Here is a 14246-nt window from a genome sequence, read left to right as displayed (position 1 = left end):
GAGCATTACGGACAAGAACTAGTGATCACCCTACAGTGGCTTGGTCTGAAAATTGGTGTCTATAAAGACCTATACTCCTTGATGTCCATTCTTCCCCGGGCTCAATACTAGTACAGGACAGGATGTCCATTCGTCCTAACCAGGCCCACGAGGCCACGATAGGTAAGCTTCTATCGGCTTGTTCAGTGTGCTTCAGTTTTTTCCGTCCGATTCCAAGTTCCACCATCATTGTGAGATAGTGGGCCTTGAGATTGCTCTGCCCTTTCGAACAAGAGAAGGTTTTCTTGATAGCACATTGACCGAACAAAATGTTTTATCTAGTCCACTATGAAATTCTCTTGAAAATCCAAGGCACCAATCCAAAATATGCCCCTTGACCTTGAGGCTGCTCTGCCCTTTTCAAAAAGAGAAGGTTGCCCTCCCACAAAACGTGCCATAGAGCTTTACGCGCTCACATCACGCCCACTACCCATGCTGGGGCCGTCCTACAGCAAATTAACTGGCAAAATCTATGCATACCTAGAGGTACCAACAAAAATGTGCATTTGGGTTATATTGTGTGTGCAGTTGCAGATACGCTGGCAAGATTCCATGCATGCATTGGTATGAAAGAACAGGAAAAAAAAAGCCATGCATGCATGCATGCCTTCCCTTTTTTATACTGCACAAAAATGTATTTAAAAAACATACAAGTACATGCTAAATGTACAAGGGTGAAATGTTTCCACCGCTTTTTCAAAAGAGGAAGTTACTTTTTGTGCCTACTGCAGGTGAACTCCATATATAAGTACGTACATGCTAAATGTATATAGCGTATGTTAATTTGTTAAAAGACAAATAGAGAGCACAAGCAATATGCACGGCAGCGATGATTGAGCATCTCTGATGTGCAAGGAGCATTATAGACAAGAACTAGTGATCACTCAACAGTGGCTCCATTTGAAAATTGGGTACTGTAAAGCTATATATTCCTTGGTGATACCGATGTGACAGCTGAACTAATTTGCCATAGCCATAAATCTACAGCTAGCTAGGTCCAGGCGATGTTTCCACCAAACAATTTCTCGATATTTCGCTTGCTCATCCCGTTGGTGAATTATTTATGTCTCTCATCACTAGCTAATGAACACATAAATCGGCTACCATGTGCAAGGAGCAAAAAAACTAGTGTCACACCACCATCTGAAAAAACCGGGTCTGTAAAGTCATATATTCCTTGAGATGTCCATTATTCTTCCCCAAGCTAAATGCCAAGCTCTACAGGATATCCTTGCTACAATTGTGGATTGCTTCTATCACTCCAGTAACCTTCCGCTGCTGATTTTCTGATGTGCCCAAGGGAAGTCAGATGCACAGTAATTAATAGCCACAGTTTTTTCACTTTACGAAATCTCAGCCGTTAGAGTCGATACGCTTCAGACTCGATGCTTCTATGCTACAATATCTCTGAACAATACCTCAATATATATAGTGTCTTGCTACAATGCTGAACTAAATCTTAACCTGTCTTTTTAGTCAACGGCTACAAGCGCTAAGTAAGTTAGAGGGATACTTAGCTTCAGGATATCAGACAAGCTGCGCGAGTAACCTTCACCTTGGTTCCTTTTTAGTTTGCTCATTTGTGCTACAGGTTAATCCCGGTGTCATATCAGTTGATACAATGTCGGTGGCAACATATCGGTCCTACCACTTGCAGGCACTAACGACTGCAACTTTAAACAAGTAGAGGTTCTCAGCTCAGAGCTTACTATAAAAAGAGGAAGGCAGCTGTGGTTAGTAATGTAACAGATCCATGGCAAGGTTCTCAGAGCTTAGAGCGCCATGTCTTCTGCTACTCCTTGTGTTTCTTCTCCAATCATCTCTGCGATTGCAGCTGTCGCAAGGGCTCGAGCAGAGCCAACAAAGACGGGTAAGCTAGCTGCCATGCCATTAATAACCCAGCTTCAACCTAGCTAGCAAGCGTGTTCGTCATGATCCCTCTTAATCTATGCCTTGTCAAAGCTGTTCTCCGAATGTGCTGTCCGGCACACTGATGTTAGTGACTAGCTTGTATCTGCAATTAATAAAGTAATTTAGTTGCCAAAAAACATGTTAAACCACAGCTTACTAGCAAAGCCAACTTGGTAAGGTCCATTCCATTCATTGCTAATCAGGTGAGACGTTATTAGTTAATACGTAAACATGTTTTCAGGTATACATCGTCTACCTTGGGGAGAGGCAACAGGAAGATGTCAGTCTCGTCACCTCTTTGCACCATGACTTGCTCGCTTCCGTTCTCGGAAGGTACCTTTCATAGTACTACCTAGCTACTCCCTTCGATCCATAATAAGAATCATTAATTTAATACAAAGTTGCACTAAATCAGCGATATTATACAACATCTTGGCTCCACTATTATACAACACAACTGCTTCTCTATATGCTTCCATGTTGTGTTCGGTTGGCTTCATCAGCGTGTCTCTTTGTCGTAGCCGTGTTCTACATGACTACATCTACTTTAGTTAGGTACTTATTAGGTGGCTGCCTTGGTCTTGTTGAGATTTTCACCTTTTGTTTTGCTTAAACGAGTTTCGCATATTTTGCATTCCACTACGTCCATTTTTATGTGCTTAATTAAACTAGTTGTAGGAGCTTCCAGTCATTTTGAGATTTCTCCAAAAATAAAGTTGCAGGGAGGGACTATGCTATGGTTAGTCTCAATATTGTAGACTCATGGACTCCTCTGAATGGCACTATGGCAGTCCCATCACTTTCTGCACCTCTCTTCTTTGTTTGAACCAAAAATCTCAAACAAGAATCAAATGCAGAAAATTCAAAATAAAATACCCTTATTCTCTAAGTGGTCAAAATTGATTAATATAATTAGAAATTAGTGCACAGTCTCCAGACTTTACTGTGAGGAAGAAATAATACCACCAAATATAAATTGCAAGGTGAGTATCTGAAGCTAGCTGCTAGAAATTAAACTGCATTCGTCAGCGGATCTTAAGTGTCCAGGTTAACTAAGGATGACAAGCTAGATAAATGGTAGCTGAGGTGGTGTTTGGCTTATCTGTAATTTCTGTATGCAGAATTTTTGTTTTCTTTTGTCCCTTCATTTTCTCCTCTATTCTTCCTCCTTACTGTCCACTCCTCATCTGTTCAAAAAGTTAGAAAAATGTTACAAGAAGAAACTTAATCGAGCTATTTGCAGAACACTACTCCCTCCGATCCAAACTACGTGTCGTGGTTTTAGTTCAAATTTGAACTAAAACCACGACACTTATTTTGGATTGGAGCAATGGGAGTAGTATTATAATGCCCTCCAGGATACAGGATTGTAGAAACATAGGAATAAATAAAGTCATAAAATTATGATATCCCGTCATATGGAATCTTATAAGAAACAAAAACATGAACATCATTAACTGGCATAATTATGTGTTACTTATTTAGACATGGAAAGGATAGAGTAAATCACCAAGATGCATTGGAACTTTAAATATAATTGGATTAAGAAGTAACCTCATGGTATAACATATAACTCCTCTAAAATGTGAAGGAAACATTCCTATTCTACAAAGGCTTTTTATATCCTCCAAATTAAATTTCTTCAGTTTCTCTCAAAAGTTCCTTTCCTCCAAGAGTAGAATTATATTTCATTATACCATTTCTCAAGTTTGTTTACGCAAGTGCGTATGTAATGGCTATGAAGCAAGGAGGCGGCTCTCGAATCGATTGTCCACAGCTACAGACATGGTTTCTCGGGCTTTTCTGCAATGCTTACCGAATCACAAGCGAGAAAGATCCAGAGTATGTATAATATATATGTGCATATATAAGTGATCTCTCTTTTGATAAGATGTAGTATTAGTCAATTGATATTTACCAACAAATGCTTGTTGACCATCAATCATTGTTATTCATAAGTGAGTTAATAATCACTTGCTGCTTCCGGCTCGGATACAGAGTTGCCTGGAGTGGTGAGTGTGAAAGAGAACACAATGGTACGCATGCATACTACTCGGAGCTGGGATTTCCTTGGGCTGTCCATGGGCGTGGACATCAAGCAGGAGCAGCAGCCAAATGAGCTCCTTGCAGCAGCAAACCATGGAGATGGGATGATTATCGGTGTCATCGACTCAGGTGGATGCGATGGCTCGTTCAGCCCAAGGTTAACACAATTAATTGTGTGGGGGGTTTACCTCCAGTCCATTTGTCTTTCATTTCAGGTGTTTGGCCTGAGTCACAGAGCTTCGCTGATGATGGCTATGGACCCCCCCCTTCAAAATGGAAGGGAACTTGCCAAACCGGTGCCAACTTCAGTGCCCACGATTGCAATCGAAAGCTCATTGGTGCGCGGTGGTATGCTGGCGCTGACATCGACAGGAGATTTCTCCAAGGTGACTTCCTGTCTGCCAGGGATTCTCATGGCCACGGCACCCACACAGCCTCCACAGCCGGTGGCAACGTCGTCCACAACACCAGCTTCTTCGGACTGGCTGCTGGAACGGCTCGTGGTGGCGCACCTCGCGCCCGGATAGCAGTGTACAAGGCTTGCTGGGGTACTTGCTCTACCGCGAGCGTTCTGAAAGGCATCGATCATGCTATCCATGACGGTGTTGACGTCCTATCACTCTCTCTCGGAAGCACGGACGAAATGGCAGCATTAGGAACGCTGGGTGCTGTGGCAAGAGGCGTCCCGGTCATCATGGCAGCTGGAAATGATGGACCTACGGAGCAAACGGTGCAGAATTCTTCACCATGGCTACTCACGGTTGCTGCAACCACGGTTGATCGATCATTCCTCACGGTTATCACCCTCGGGGATAACCGACAGTTTGTGGTATGCATCTTCAGATTTGACCATGCGTCATGTTTTACCTCTCTTCCTTCTCACAGTGGGATGCTTAATTGGTTACAGGCACAATCCATGTATGTGGCTGATAAAGGTGGAGATGAGTTCTCTCAACTTCTGTATTACTTTAATGATAGGTAAGATTCCCTTATAAATATACTCCGAACACCATTTAAATAAATATGAATTTCACCCACAGTGGATAAGCAAGGGGTAACTGTTTTGCAGGTGTGACCTGGACTACATAAACAGCACTGACATACACGGGAAGGTGGTATTCTGCTACACACCAGGACCAGGTAGTGTCTCTCCACCACCCAAGTATGCAGATATTGCAGCGACGGTGCGGAGAAATGGAGGGAAGGGGTTTATATTCTCACAGAATAATCTGGACTCTCTTGATCTATATGCAATTAAAGGACCAGCCCTTCCTTGCGTTCCTCTAGATTTCAAGACTAGCTATCAGATTGCTGTGTACTGCAAGTACGTAGAGAAAATTCTTAGACGTACATAAATCGATTTTCTACTTTCTGGACGTACGCACATTATCATCTCCATTTCAATGTTTACCAAAGCTTTCTCGTTTCCCCTTATAATTATGGCAGTCGCATTGGCATCCCAAAAATAAAGATATCAACAACCCGAACAACCAGCGGAAGTGAAATTGTTGCCCCAAGAATAGCATCTTTCTCATCAAGGGGACCTAGTCCTATCTATCCTGGGGTTCTCAAGGTAAGCAGCGCACCTCTAGCTAGCAATCTCTTGTTAAGGTAAATAAATTGTTCGATTCAGTCACTCTATAGTGTCATTGGAGTCTTCTCTTTCCTTAAAAGTTACAATCTACTAAGAAACATATATAGAATTAACTCTACTTGCCTTAATTAGTTGTGCTCCCAAATGAACAGCCTGATATCGCTGCACCTGGGGTGTACATTTTAGCCGCTGCAGCACAAAGTAGTGCTTACAAAAGTCTAGGTGTTTCCTATGTCTTTGATTCTGGAACATCCATGGCCTGCCCTCATATATCTGGGATAGTCGCTCTACTCAAATCCGTTCATCCTGACTGGTCCCCTGCCGCCCTAAAATCAGCACTAATGACAACCGGTAATTATCTGATTCTCTACATATATAGTTGAGATATCGAGTATTTATGATAAGCACAAATAAAGTGTCTCTCTTGCAGCACATACCATGGACAGCAATGGGGTTCCAATAGAAGCAAATGGAAATCGTGCAAAGATCGCCGACCCATTTGATTACGGAGCAGGGTCTGTTAATCCAACCAAGGCAGCTGATCCAGGCCTGATATATGACATCAGTGCGTCAGATTACCTCGAGTTTTTCAACTGTCCACAAGGATTTGGTCCAAATAACAATTGCACACCACCTGACTTGAACCTCCCATCGATTGCCATTCCTGGCCTCAAGACATCCGTGATGGTTGTGCGCACTGTTACCAATGTTGGCCAGCCGAATGCGGTGTACAAGGCATTCTTGGAGCCTCCGCCTGGCGTCAAGATGGCTGTGGAGCCAGCAGTGCTGGTGTTCAGCAATGCAAGGAGGGTGCAGAGTTTCAAGGTGACTTTCAGGGCCACCCGAAGGATCCAGGGCAGCTACACCTTCGGTAGTTTGGCATGGCATGATGGAGGCGCCCACCTGGTTCGGATCCCGATTGCAGTTCGTGTGGTGATTGAAGAGCTCTACTCAGATGCCTCTTAAGTGGGGACGTTACATGCGGTTCAACTGTATAAAATAAAAGACAACTGGATCTGGATCTGTATCTGTGCCTTTTTCCGAACTCCGACTATGGCTGTGGTTATTAGTGTTCTGTTCCTATGGTATGTGAACATTTATGTCCGTATTGAAAACTTGACATAAGTTTGTATGGTACTGGAATAAGGAAATCCACCCGCAACTAGACAAGATTTTCTGCCTTGCTGCTAGCAATGGTAACTCCCTTAACGTTAAAATTCTTCAGACTCAGTGAATGGAAAGCATCGCATACAACAGCACTATGATAGGGTTACGTCAGTACGTGTTAAAAGAAACTCCGCACAGGGAAGAGACGAAATGTAGAGCTAGTTTTAGAAGTCGATAGACTAAAGGATAAGAAAGATGATTCTTTGCGAGGAACAAAACATTTCGCTTTACCGACCCAAAAGAAACTAGAGGCCTTTTTCTCGTTTCTTGTTTGACTCACGTACACACAAGACACAACAACGGAGGCCCCTTTTCTTCTCCTCACGTACAGATAATTTGAGGCGTCAACAGCATCGAGACGCTGTCGACCTTTTTTTCCTTTTCTTTGCGACTGGAAGGCACATACTACTCCTTTTTCTCTTGAACCTTGTTTGATGGTGTACAGAAGCCAAAATAGAAATCTGATGCCTGTACTTGGCAGTGCACTGTTTTGACAGCCTAAAGTCTATGACTGTAGTCTTTTTATTGCAGGAACGGGTTGTCGAAACAAATGAAACAAGTTTCCTTTGTGGATGGAGTATCTGTTGATGCTCAGGTTTCAAGGGAAGAGAGGTCATTTATGCCTATGGATTAACAGCCTGGGAATTTCAACATATATAAACAATGTATTATAACGAAGATGTTAGAAACGGGTAGGCCATACTTCTGATTGTCTATATGATATGTAACTCTTCTATTAAAACGAATCTGAATCTACCTTTCATATTTCAGTCAATTGGAAGTTGGCAAGCCGACCCCCAATAATACTACTACACTACCATTCAGAAAAGTTGAAAACTGTAATCAAGTCGAGTCCTGATTGTCAAGTTACCTGGACTGGGACTACCTTTGCTTTGCGTGCGAGCAGCTGAGATGGAATTGGACTGGGCGCCTGCCGCCGGCCGCCGGGTAGCCGCCTCGCCGGGTAGTCTCCTCGAGACCTGGACTGGACGAGCGGGGCGGTCGCCGCCTCGCCGGGAAGGAGCTGACCGAAAGCCGCACGGGGCTGGCCGTCTGCGCAGGGAGAACGCCGAATGGAACGGCCGGGCGGGCACGGCGGCGGGCGGCGAGCCGGCGACGGCCAGGGTATGGTACACGCGCCAGAGGACTCGCGCAGGCGCACTGTGTGCCTGTGTGTGATTTGGGCTGAGATCTCAGGCCCAACCAGGGTTAGAAGTGGGCTGCGCACCAGGCCAGTTAAATTTTCCTAGATATATGGGCTGACTAATTTTCTGATGCCCAATGGCCTGGGCTGCCTGGGACCAAATACAGGTTTCGAAAAATGATTTGCATTTACAGGAATCAGACAATCCATATAGGAAAATCTTCTAAGGATAAGAATCCTCCAAAAATATTTTCAATCAAATAGGCACTTAGCTAACAGGATTTACGGCCCTACATAAAGACATGGTTTGTCTCAATTCATGGCTAAAAACTCTGCGCTTGGGATCACCAAACAAATTAAGGACAAGCAACACAAGCTAAGAAAGGTTTAGATCACTTCAATCAAGCAGAACTCCTGTGCCAAACTCAGATAACAGAGAGGCGATATTTTTCACTTCCGAAACATGATAAATAGGGATGCATCATGCCTAAACTCCGGCTGGTTTGTACAAGCATATGCATGTTTCAACTAGGAGAGAATAACTAAAGGACACAGGATTAATGCAGAATCCAAAAGTGCCAGTTCTACATGCATAAATAGAATAGATTTATAGCAATTTTGTTTGACACGGCAAACTAGCAAAATATACACCAAGATACTTGAGATATGATCAGTAGTACCCAGACATGCAAGTACTAATTAAATTGCCCTGATATTAGCCTTGGTTGCTGTCAGCTCAATAGGCAAGGGCCTGGCAGTCAGCTCTTTGAGGGCAGACCCACACACACACATAATAGATACTAAGTAATTCACTTGATAGATGATATGATCATCAGTACCCAACCCACACACGCAAGTACTAATCAAATTGACATGATAATATCCTTGGCTGCTATCAGCTCAACAGGCAAGAATCTAGCAATGAACTCTTTGAGAGCAGACGGGCAGCTGCTTTTGAGATGCTGGTAGCCATCACTTGCGATCATTGCCTCCAAATTGGAAGGAGAAGCAAGGAACTCAAAGCAAGCCTCCTTGAGTCCATGGCAGTTATGCTGCACGGCCAAAGCCAAACTCGCGGCAACAACTTTTGTGTCAATGTGATTGCACAACTTCTCCTCACATATCAGCTTCAGCCTCTCGATGTCGTATCTGTCCGCCGCTACAAGTAGATGGCTAGCTATCACCACATCTTCACGAGTTGTCTCGGGGAGTGAGTCCGTGTAGATGAAATGGAGCAAGGATTTGAACACATCAGCTTCTATATCATCAATTTCGATCGGATCACCAGCTTTCTCCCTCATGGTACCAAAGAGCTCTGCCTTGAAGACAGATGAACGAGCAGCAAGCACAGATCTATGAGCCGAGATCATCTCGCCGTCGACTTGAAAGGCCACGTCTGCTCCATCCTTGCTTTCCAGGAGGCTACGGAGCTGCTGATGCATGTTGCTTGGAGGAACCACAACAAACTGATTCTCATGTGACTCTTTGCTACAGATCTTCATGACGGTGACATCGCACCTGATTCTGAAACTATCGCCTCTTAGATGCACTGATCCCTCGAGATCCTTGTGCTCGATAAAACGAGGCAAACCCCAGTCTGAACCCTTGCTTGGGAAGATATGTTGTGCGAGAGTTTTGGTGTATGAAGGCACTGGTTCTCCACCATCGTCAAGTAAACTAAAGGTGAATTTCGCCTTGACATCCTTGGAACCAGCCGAATCAAGAACCAGATAAACAGATATGTAATCATGTGCCGTGCAACCGTTTGGGTAATACTTCACAGCCCAGTTGTGATCTCCGACCTTAAAAGGGACAGATTTCGTATAGTTCTTGGCCTGGAGCTGCTCCTTGGTTCTTGAGTATCCCTCTATCTTGATCACATGTGTCCTTGTTTCTTCTTCAGCTATAATGGCGGACGTGACCATCCGGCGCTCAGCCATCCTGGGGTCGGGCTGAGGTAGCTTAGGCTGTAAGATCGCGAAGAATGCAAAATAAAAGATTTTGCCCGCGCTCTGCCACTTTACGCCATTTTGCACGAAACGATACTCTGCAAAGTCACACGCAGGTGAGAGGTTTGCCTCTGTTTATACAGTGCTGACTAGCTAGGCCTGGGTTAAATGTCGATCGGAGTCGTATTGACCTACCAGAAACAGCTCACCAGCGGGGGCTGCGCGGTCGAGGATGAGGACGAGGACGAGGCGACGAGCAGGCGGATGAGGGGGTCGGCGTCTCCCGCGGAGCCGGTGAGGAGCAAGAGCAACGCGAGCGCGGTAGGGGCCGGACCAGTGAAGGAAGAGGCGTGGCTGGGAGCGGCGCGCTGTGGAGAATGCGGAGGGGGAGAAAAGAGAGCTCGGGGATGAAAGCCGGCACGTCGAGATCTGAGAAACGGGAGAGATGGGGGTGACTGACTAGGGTTTCCTGTGCAGGGGATGGGGATCGGAAGAGGACGGATGTGTGCGCCGCCAGCTTCGAGAAGAAAAGACACACAAGGGAGAGGAGAGGGGTGGGGTGGGGTTTAGGGTTTTTACGGCAATTTAGGTTTTAATTTTATTTTTATTTTTTTTGCAAAAAAGGAACCTGATATGTTAAAAGGGTTCGTGAGAAGTACAAATCATTCTAAACATAATACAAATTACATCGAGCATCCTGCACCACCGATTTATCCGTCAGAGTCCTTTGAAATTTATCCGTCGATCCAAGATAAGGGTAAATCGGCCAGTTTATCGGCATAATACAAATTACATCTGACCGATAAAAAGGAAGCTGGTTTTTGTAATTAGCTGGTGAAAACATAAAACCTAGATTGTATCGCCAGAAACTTATCCGTCGATCCAAGATAAGGGTAAATCGGCCAGTTTATCGGCATATCGGCCGATTAATCGTCATACCGGCTGATTTATCAGCCGATTTATCTTATCGGTCAGACACCGGTAAGCGAAAAATTGGCCGATTTATCGGAATATCGGAAGATATCTTGAACAGTGATACTACTACAGGATTGAATGGTTGTATGATTATGCAGAAGAAATAGTATTCTTAAATGAAAAAAAATCTACGGAACCTCGTACAAATGAATCATAAGAAGAAAATGATTTGCAATTAGACGACCGTATAGGAAAACTTTCTAATGGTTAGAATCCTCTAAAAATCTTCTGAATCAAGAAAGAGGTCCTTAGCTAACAGGATTTGCGGCCCTACATGGCGACATGGTTTATCTCGGTTCATGGCTAAAAACTCTGTGTTTGGGATCATTCAAGAAACGACGAGCAACAAAAGCTAAGGTGCAGATCACTTCAATCAAGCAAAACTGCCATGCCAAACTTGGAAAACAGAGAGGTGATATTTTAAATTCAGGCTGGTTTGTATCAGCAGGCAAAATCAGACTCATCTCCACTCTGACCAATCGAAGTGTATACGGCTAGGCAATGCATACGGAAAACAGAGAATTAATGCAGGACCCAACAGTACCAATTCTACCTGCATAAATAGATATAGATTGATAGCATTCTGTTTGACACGGCAAACTAGCAAAATATACACTAAAGTTTACTTGAGACACGATCAGTAGTTCCACACGCGCAAGTCCTAATTAAATTGCCCTGATAACTCTCAGCTCAACAGGCAAGAGTCTGACAATCAGCTCTTTTTGAGGGCAGACCCACACACGCAAAATAGATACCAAGTTTACTTTATAATCAGTACCAACAGTACTGGTCAAATTGACCTGACAATATCCTTGGCTGCCATCAGTTCAGCAGGCAAGAGTCTAGCAATGAGCTCTTTGAGAGTAGACGGGCAACTGCTTTTGAGATGTTGGTAACCATCACTTCCGATCATTGCCTCCAAATTTGAAGGAGAAGCAAGGAACCCAAAGCAAGCCTCCTTGAGTCCATGGCAGTTATGCTGCTCGGCAAGAGCCAAACTAGTCGCAACCATGTTGAGGTCAATATGATTGCACAATTTATCCTCGCATGTCAGCTTCAGCCTCTCGATGTCGTACCTGTCCGCCGCTACAAGCAGATGGCTAGCTGTCACTACATCTTCCTGTGTTGCACCTTGATGAGTGCTCTCAGGGAGTGAGTCCGTGTAGATGAAATGGAGCAAGGACTTGAACACATCAGCTTCAATATCATGAATTTCTATCGGATCGCCAGCTCTCTCCCTCATGGTGCCAAAGAGCTCCGCCTTGAAGACCGGTGAACGAGCAGCGAGCACGGACCTATGAGCCGAGAATATCTCGCCGCCGACTCGAAAGGCCACGTCTGCTCCATCCTTGCTTTTCAGGAGGTCGCCAAGCTGGCGATGCAAGTTGCTTGGAGGAACCACAACAAACTGATTTGTATGCGTCTCTTCGCTGCGGATCTTCACAATAGTGACATCGCACCTGATTCTGAGACTGTTTAGATGAACTGATCCCTCCAAATCCTTCTGCTTGATAAAATTAGCAAAACCCCAATCCGAACCTTTGCTTGGGAAGATATGTGGTGTCACAGTTTTGATGTATGAAGGCACTGGTTCTCCACCCTTGTCAAGAACACTGAAGGTGAATTTTGCCTTCACATCTTTGGCACCAGCCGAATCAAGAACCAGATAAACAGATACGTGCCCAGGTGCGTAATTATCTGCATATGTGTTACCGTTTGGGAAATACCTCACAACCCAGTTATGATCTCCGGCAATGAAAGGGATAGATGTTGTATACTTGCCAACCTTGAGCAACTCCTTGATTGTTGAGTACCTATCTATCTTGATCACATGTGTCCTCGTTTCTTCTTCAGCTACAATGGCGGACGTGACCATCCGTCGCTCATCCATCTATATATCTTGAGAGGTTTGCCTTTTTGTTTATATATACAGTGCTGAGTGCTGACTAGCGAGGCCACCAGCGGTCGACAGGTGGGAAGTGGCGACGAGCAGGCGGATGAGGGGGTCGGCGTCTCCCGCGGAGCCGGTGAGAAGCAAAGCGAGCGCGGTAGGGTCCGGACCAGTGAAGGGGGAGGCGTCGGCTGGGAGCGGCGCGCGGTGGGGAAAGCAGAGGGGGAGAAGAGAGAGCTTGGGGATGAAGCGGGCACGGCGAGATCTGAGAACGGGAGAGACGTGGAGGTGACTGACTAGGGTTCCTGTACCTGGGATGGAGATCAGGAGAGGTCTCGATGTGTGCGCCGCCAGCTTCGAGAAGAACGGATGCTGGGGACTCGGGAAGGGTTTCTCGGGTTTGGGATTTTTACTTTTTAGGGTCATTTAGGTTTTACTGGGTAATTGCCCGTATGTTGCAACGGGAACATAAATATTCTAGTGGCTCAGTCCTAAACATGTCAAACATATACCTTAACCTCCTGTGTTTTACAAAATAGCACCCTGTCTAGAAACATTAGCCTGAAATATGGGAGGTAATGAGAGATGTATTGCTCATTTTTTATACACAATAGTTAAACATTTACCCGCGAGCAAATATGGACCATAATGAGAGGCACATCTCTCACTTATACACACAATAGTTACAATAGTCGGCGATAAAACCCTCATATTTGGGAACATTTCCCTTCGATGGAAACGCAGGTAAGCCTCCTTTGGGAGGCAGAAGCATTTCAACGCCCGAAACCACACTCCCCAGATAACGCCTCCATGGAGGGAACGACACACACGGCGCCGCCGCTGTCCAATCCTGCCGGATTTTGGGTTTTCACCCGAGAGAGGGAACGGAGGTGGGGAGAAGGAGACCACGACATCTCCTCCAAGAAAGAAACATCACCCAAGGCCGACGTCGATGTGACGGCGATGTGGAAGTTGATTCTCAACAACAGACGCACACCGCTCCCCCGCGTCGCCTCCTCTGAGGCGACTCGGGGGGCCAACCCTAGCGTCGCCGCCGCGTTTCCCCCTCGCCTCCCCTCCCTTCGCCGCCGCCTGAGGGCCTCCGAGGCGCGGGTGCTCGGCCCCAATGATGGTGGCGGCGGGATCTGGAGCCTCCCCTCAGTCGGAGGGCCTTGGCTCCTCGGGGCGGCGGCCCCGGCCGATGGGCGCGGTGTAGCCGGCGGGCTGCGCCGGCGGGCTCTGGTGGGCAGCCTCCCACGGCCGCATGGGTGGCGTGGGGGCTGCAGACACTGGCGCAGTGGCGGCTTCGCAATCCGTCATGGCTCCATGTAGAACATCGGCCCCTGCTCCGATCTGTCTAGGTCCATGCTGGCGCCGGTCCTTGGCGGCTGCTTTCGGCGTCCCCTATGGCCGGCCTGGCGGATCCGGCGTGTGGGTGAGGTTCCGGGGGAAACCCTTGGCTGGCGCGGCGGCCTCCCCAAAGTCGACGCCTTTGGCGCCGATCCCCTTCCTGGAGGCTTTGGGGTGGAT

The 14246-nt window shown here is 46.0% G+C and overlaps 3 protein-coding genes across 3 annotated transcripts; 1 reads left to right on the top strand and 2 right to left on the bottom strand.

Moving 5' to 3' along the window:
- Window positions 1–1465: 1465 nt before the first annotated feature.
- Window positions 1466–6760, top strand: LOC125507746 (subtilisin-like protease SBT3.9). Its single transcript, XM_048672237.1, has 10 exons — window positions 1466–1909; window positions 2192–2283; window positions 3695–3792; window positions 3949–4125; window positions 4212–4825; window positions 4904–4974; window positions 5066–5320; window positions 5443–5569; window positions 5743–5941; window positions 6021–6760. The coding sequence occupies exons 1-10, from the start codon at window positions 1793–1795 to the stop codon at window positions 6554–6556; spliced, it is 2286 nt and encodes a 761-aa protein (XP_048528194.1). The 5' UTR covers window positions 1466–1792; the 3' UTR covers window positions 6557–6760.
- Window positions 6761–8528: 1768 nt separating this feature from the next.
- LOC125555566 (BTB/POZ and MATH domain-containing protein 2-like) lies at window positions 8529–10371 on the bottom strand. The gene is made up of 2 exons (XM_048718475.1): window positions 10046–10371; window positions 8529–9948 (listed from the first exon to the last, which is right to left on the bottom strand). The coding sequence occupies exon 2, from the start codon at window positions 9839–9841 to the stop codon at window positions 8765–8767; it is 1077 nt and encodes a 358-aa protein (XP_048574432.1). The 5' UTR covers window positions 9842–9948; window positions 10046–10371; the 3' UTR covers window positions 8529–8764.
- Window positions 10372–11592: 1221 nt separating this feature from the next.
- LOC125555565 (BTB/POZ and MATH domain-containing protein 1-like) lies at window positions 11593–12716 on the bottom strand. The gene has a single exon (XM_048718474.1). The coding sequence runs from the start codon at window positions 12714–12716 to the stop codon at window positions 11616–11618; it is 1101 nt and encodes a 366-aa protein (XP_048574431.1). The 3' UTR covers window positions 11593–11615.
- Between the last annotated feature and the right edge of the window lie 1530 nt (window positions 12717–14246).

The sequence above is a fragment of the Triticum urartu genome, chromosome 5 (genome assembly GCF_003073215.2).
Source record: "Triticum urartu cultivar G1812 chromosome 5, Tu2.1, whole genome shotgun sequence".
Classification (NCBI taxonomy): Eukaryota; Viridiplantae; Streptophyta; class Magnoliopsida; order Poales; family Poaceae; genus Triticum; species Triticum urartu.
The sequence above is the reverse complement of the archived record's forward strand: the minus strand, read 5'-3'. Positions and strand labels throughout refer to the sequence as shown.

Bases quoted from the DNA above. Each gene is read 5' to 3' on its own strand.
- LOC125555566 (XM_048718475.1), bottom strand. From the start codon at position 9,841: ATGGCTGAGCGCCGGATGGTCACGTCCGCCATTATAGCTGAAGAAGAA.
- LOC125555565 (XM_048718474.1), bottom strand. From the start codon at position 12,716: ATGGATGAGCGACGGATGGTCACGTCCGCCATTGTAGCTGAAGAAGAA.
- LOC125507746 (XM_048672237.1), top strand. From the start codon at position 1,793: ATGGCAAGGTTCTCAGAGCTTAGAGCGCCATGTCTTCTGCTACTCCTT. The intron at 4,126-4,211 runs GTGGATGCGATG...CTTTCATTTCAG, and splicing joins TATCGGTGTCATCGACTCAG to GTGTTTGGCCTGAGTCACAG. The intron at 5,942-6,020 runs GTAATTATCTGA...TCTCTCTTGCAG, and splicing joins ATCAGCACTAATGACAACCG to CACATACCATGGACAGCAAT.